This window comes from Leucoraja erinacea, chromosome 21 (assembly GCF_028641065.1).
Source record: "Leucoraja erinacea ecotype New England chromosome 21, Leri_hhj_1, whole genome shotgun sequence".
Lineage (NCBI taxonomy): Eukaryota > Metazoa > Chordata > Chondrichthyes > Rajiformes > Rajidae > Leucoraja > Leucoraja erinaceus.
The window spans coordinates 17631222-17636140 of record NC_073397.1 but is presented as its reverse complement, the minus strand read 5'-3'; the positions used below and the strand labels follow the sequence as shown (position 1 = coordinate 17636140).

General features: G+C 44.9%; 1 protein-coding gene across 1 annotated transcript in view; it reads right to left on the bottom strand.

The window, feature by feature from the left end:
• Positions 1 to 2960: 2960 nt before the first annotated feature.
• Positions 2961 to 4919, bottom strand: part of pnp4a (purine nucleoside phosphorylase 4a) — a 61044-nt gene continuing 59085 nt past the window's right edge. Inside the window, exon 6 of the mRNA XM_055652733.1 lies at positions 2961 to 4627. Coding sequence (XP_055508708.1) covers positions 4392 to 4627 — 236 coding nt within the window. The 3' untranslated portion in view covers positions 2961 to 4391. The remainder of the gene's footprint in view (positions 4628 to 4919) is intronic.

Genomic DNA, 4919 nt, shown 5'->3' with positions numbered 1-4919 from the left:
GCCTGCGCAGCCGGGCCCTTGCCCCGGGTCACGCTACTGCACATGTTCACTGCCGGCACCAAAGATCTTTGGCCGACACAGTGCCGGCTCCACTCGCATGCGCAGTCTCCATTCGGCGGAGAGTTTAATTCTGCTACAACTCGACATCGAGAGACCTCGCGTAATAGAAAACCGTGCTGTCAAGGTAATTGTGTTGATGGAGGGGCAGTGGGTGTTAGGGGCAAGAAACTTTCAGATCCGCAATAACACACTTATTTTCCCCTTAAAAATAAAGATAAAAGGATTTTGTTTAAAAAAAAGACAAAGTGTCACACAGCGGTAGAGTTGCTGTCTAACAGCACCAGAGACCCAAGTTTGATGTTGACTACGGGGTACGGGTGCTGTCTATACAGAGTTTGTACGTTCTCCCCGTGACCGTGTGGGATTCCTCCCACACTCCAAAGACATAGAGATACAGCATGGAAACAGGCCCTTTGGCCCACCGATCCCCGCACATTAACACTACCCTACATATAGGGTGATTTCACGAAAGGTCACTGGAGCGTAGATCCGCACCCATGTGACCGAAAATTTAAAGTGGAGTGCACTTGGTACTTCCGGTACATGTTAGTGAATGGGAAAACACGCACTTTCACACCCGTTAAAAACATCGAAAACGGCCAGTTTTTGAGCTGCAATTTACTGTGCCAGTCGGGGTGACCGTGAGGCACAGCTACCTAAATTTACAGTCCAAAAAAAAGATAGAAACTAAGGTAAATTCAAGAGGGAGCTGAAGGTGCGAAACCAGCGGAAGTGATCAGCGGACATTTGTCGTGGAGAGTTAAAGATCCAAAATATCGGGAATTATCGTGTTTGCTCGCTGCATTTCATCATAAGTAAGGCATTATTGACTTTTATCTTTATTCATTTGTTATATGAAGAGTTTTAAAAGTGAAAAATCTGTCAGTAAAATTGCAAAATCGCCCATGGTTCTCAGGTGGGTTTTAACATGCAAAATGAAAACGCTTCTGAAGCTACATTTACTATTTAAATAATCGTAAACTATCAATGCGTTTTGAAATAAATTTTCCTCAGATGCAAGCTAAGGAATGGGATAATTGTCAGCTGTTAGTTGGACAAGATTAGGACATTTTATGAAAGTGTCTGATACCCGCTTGAATCTTTCAAAAGCTACAATGTGATAAATAACACAAACAAATAAAACTGAAGCAAATAAAGGCAAACAGAATAACCAACCTTGGAGGGGGGAGAGAGAGATGGGAAAATATATTAAATAACGTGAGTTACCGTGAATGAGGGACTTATCTGCAAGCCAGGCAGGAAACCCGTTCAACTGGAGTCCTTAATGACCTGACCCATTTAAATCTTTCCCATCCACCAATACATCCAATGGTTAATGTACCCGCATCAGACAGTTTTAAGAAATTCTCCGTGAATACCTTCAGTAATACTTGAAGGACAAAACACAATTGGTGACACATTGTGTTAATACGATGTTAATAGTGACATTTAACACGGGTTTAACAGTGACACCCCCAGACTGTCTCGCAGAAAGCGAAGATTTTAATAGATTTATTTTCACCGAATTTCAAAATCCGTATTACAAAACATGGGGGGGGGGATTGTCCCCCACCTCTCAAAAAATGGGAGGGACGTGTCCCCCCTATTTCCCCGTCAGCTGCAGCAGAGTTGGGGACAGTCTGGTCCCTCCGCCCACCCACAGTCACTGACCGCACTGCACCCCGACCATCACCCCGAAACCGCCCTGACCCCCCTCCGACCACCCCCCCGACCCCCAACCCCCCAACCATCCCCTGAGACACCCGACTCCCCCCCCCCCCCCCCCCGACCAAGGGGACAGATGGCCCGGGGTCTGTAAGTGTGAAACCAGACAGCGTGGAGTCCAGATGCTGGGACAGAAGACGGGTCCACCATATGTACTCCAGAATACGTTGCATGCAACAGTACGGGTCACGGGTCGTGATCTCGACTGCCGTGCAACCTCCCTATAGAAATATGTTTGTTTTGCTACTTTAAGCTAAAATACTAAAGGTCTATATGTTATTTAATAGAGTCTTGTTGTACATGTAACCATGGATGCAATTACTTTTTAATTACAGTGGCTTAGGGTGTTCTTAAGAGATAATGGTGTCTGCTTTAGGGTGGCACAGTGTAGAGTTGTTGCCTCACAGAGACCCTGGTTCAATCCTGATCTCGGGTGATGTTTGTGTGAAGTTCCACGTTCTCCCTGTGACTGCGTGAGTTTTCTCTTGGTGCTCTGGTTTCCCTCTACATCCCAAAGACACGTGTGTTTATAGGTTAATTGGCCTCTGCAGATTGCCTACACTGTGTCAGGAGTGGATGGCTTAGTGGGATATCAAAGAGCTAGTGTGAACAGGTGATTGGTTGACTTGATGGGTTGAAGGGCCCGTTTCCACGCCATATCTTTCAATTAGTCACTTCAAGGAAACAAGCTTCTTTCCCCTATACTGTTTAAATCCAAAACTGATTTTTTTTTTTGCATGCCTAGTTCCAAAGTGACTTTTAAGTGGCTCTCTAGTTCCCCATCAAAATCACACTATAGCCCATTCAATCCGTATAATGCAAATGAATCCCTAGTTCTTCACCTGCTTTATATCAAATTTATGTAATGGAAATAAGAGTAACAGCAGGGTCAGCACAGTGGCACAGCAGTGGAGTTGCTACCTTACGGAGACCTGGGTTCCATCATAACTACGGGTGCTGTCTGTATACAAAATTTGTATGTTCTCCCTGAGTCCATGTCCATCATAAATTTTGCACGACAATCCTTTCATACACAGTTAATCTAAAAATGTTACTGAGATCTCACATCTATAATAGACCTCTTCAAGAATATGATTTCTTCACTCTGCAATGCTTTCATCCCATGTGTATAATCGTGTTGCGTTAATTTGCAATTCATCAACTGTGACAAATAATTGGTTTAAAATATTTTTTTTAATTTCAATTACACTTTTAAAGAGCTGTGCAAACAGCCACCAGAGTGAAACAATCTAAAACTACGTTCCAGTTACATGTAAATATATTGTATTGCAAAAACGACAGCGCAAGTAAAATTCAGATAATCCACTACACTTGGGACTTTAGTGATGGTGGAGTGCAGATTTTCTGGACTATTGGATGTTGTTCAAACTAATCACTTACAATTTTTAATCATTTATGATGTTGCCAGTACTCTAGGGCCTGAGCTATTGAGAGAGGTTGAGCAGGCTAGTACTCTGTTCTTGGAGTGCTGGAGGATGTGGGTTGATCTCATAGAGGTGTACGGAATCATGAGAGGAATAGATCGGATGGAAGCACAAGTCTCTTGCCCAGAGTAGGGGAATCGAGAATCGGAGGACATAGGTTTAAGGTCGGGGGGAAAGATTTAATAGGGGTAATTTTTTCACACAGGGTGGTGGTGTGTGTATGAAACGAGCTGCCAGAGGATGTCGTTGAGACAGGTAGTATCGCACCATTTAAGAAACATTTGGAACAGTGCGTGGATAGGACAGGTTTAGAGGGATATGGGCCCATGTAGTAGGTGGGACCAGTGTAGATGGGGCATGTTGGTGGATGTGGGCAAGTTGGGCCAAAGGGCCTGTTTCCACACTGTATGACTCGAATTATTATTTTATATCTAGTCACATTGTATTATAATTTCCTAATGAACCTGATAATTTTAAGGGGACTGCAGGAAATTGATTCCTGGTCAATTTGAAGCCAGAATGGGAACTGGGATCCCAGTCAGAAGGAACTGCAGATACTGGAATCACATGTCGAACACAAAATGCTGATGTAACTCAGTGGGTCAGGCAGTTTCTCTGGAGTTCCTGGATAGGCAATATTTCGGGTCAGAACTCTCTTCAGACTGATTATAGTGGGAGAGAAGCAGACACATAAAATGGGGCACGAGTTACCTAGATTGGAGAATTCAATGTCTGAAGAAGGGTCCCGACTCAAATCATCACCCATCCTTTTTCTCCAGGGATGCTGCCTGACTCGCTGAGTTACTTCCACACTTTGTGTCGATCGCCAATGTTCATACCGTTTGGTTGTAAGTTACCCACGCGGAATATGAGATGCTGGTTTCTCCAGTTTGTGTGTGGCCTCACTCTGGTAATGGAAGAGGCACAGGACAGAAAGGTCAGTATCGGAAAGGGAGGGGGAGTTAGTGTTTAGCAACTGGGTGATCGAGTAGGCCCTGGAAAACTGAGCGAAGGTGTTCAGGGAAAAGAGAAAAAAAAGAGGAAATAAGCAATGTGGGAGAAGGGGAGTTAAATTGGTTGGCAACTGGGTGATTCAGCAGGCTTTGTGAGACCCAGGATTTCTCAAAAACCTGATGGTGTAGCATAGGAGTTTTACTATATTTATTCTCCTGGGATGTCTTGCACACCCATGGATGTCACCTCCATGCGACCCACAAGCTCCATTATCAGGCGTTGCACCATTTCAGCCCTCATTTTGCCGATACTCAGAACAGCGTTGTGGTCCACTGCTTCAGTGCTGTTATACTCTTTCGTCACTTTGTTGGTGATCAGCGAGAGGCCGAACACTCGCAGGCCGCAGTGTCTTGCCACAGTGACTTCAGGAACAGTGCTCATTCCTGCGGGGCGGTAGGGAGTGGGAGAATGCATAGTTTAGTTTAGTTTAGTTTAGGGATACAGAGTGGAAACAGGCCCTTCGGTCCACTGAGTCTACGCCGACCAGTGATCCCCGTACACTAACACTATCCTACACACTAGGGCCAATTTACAACCAAAGCCAATTAACCTGCAGACCTGTACATCTCTAGAATGTGGGAGGAAACCGGAGCACCCGGAGGAAACCCACGCAATCACAGGGAGAATGTACAAACTCCGTACAGACAGCACCTGTAGTCAGAATCAAACCTGGGT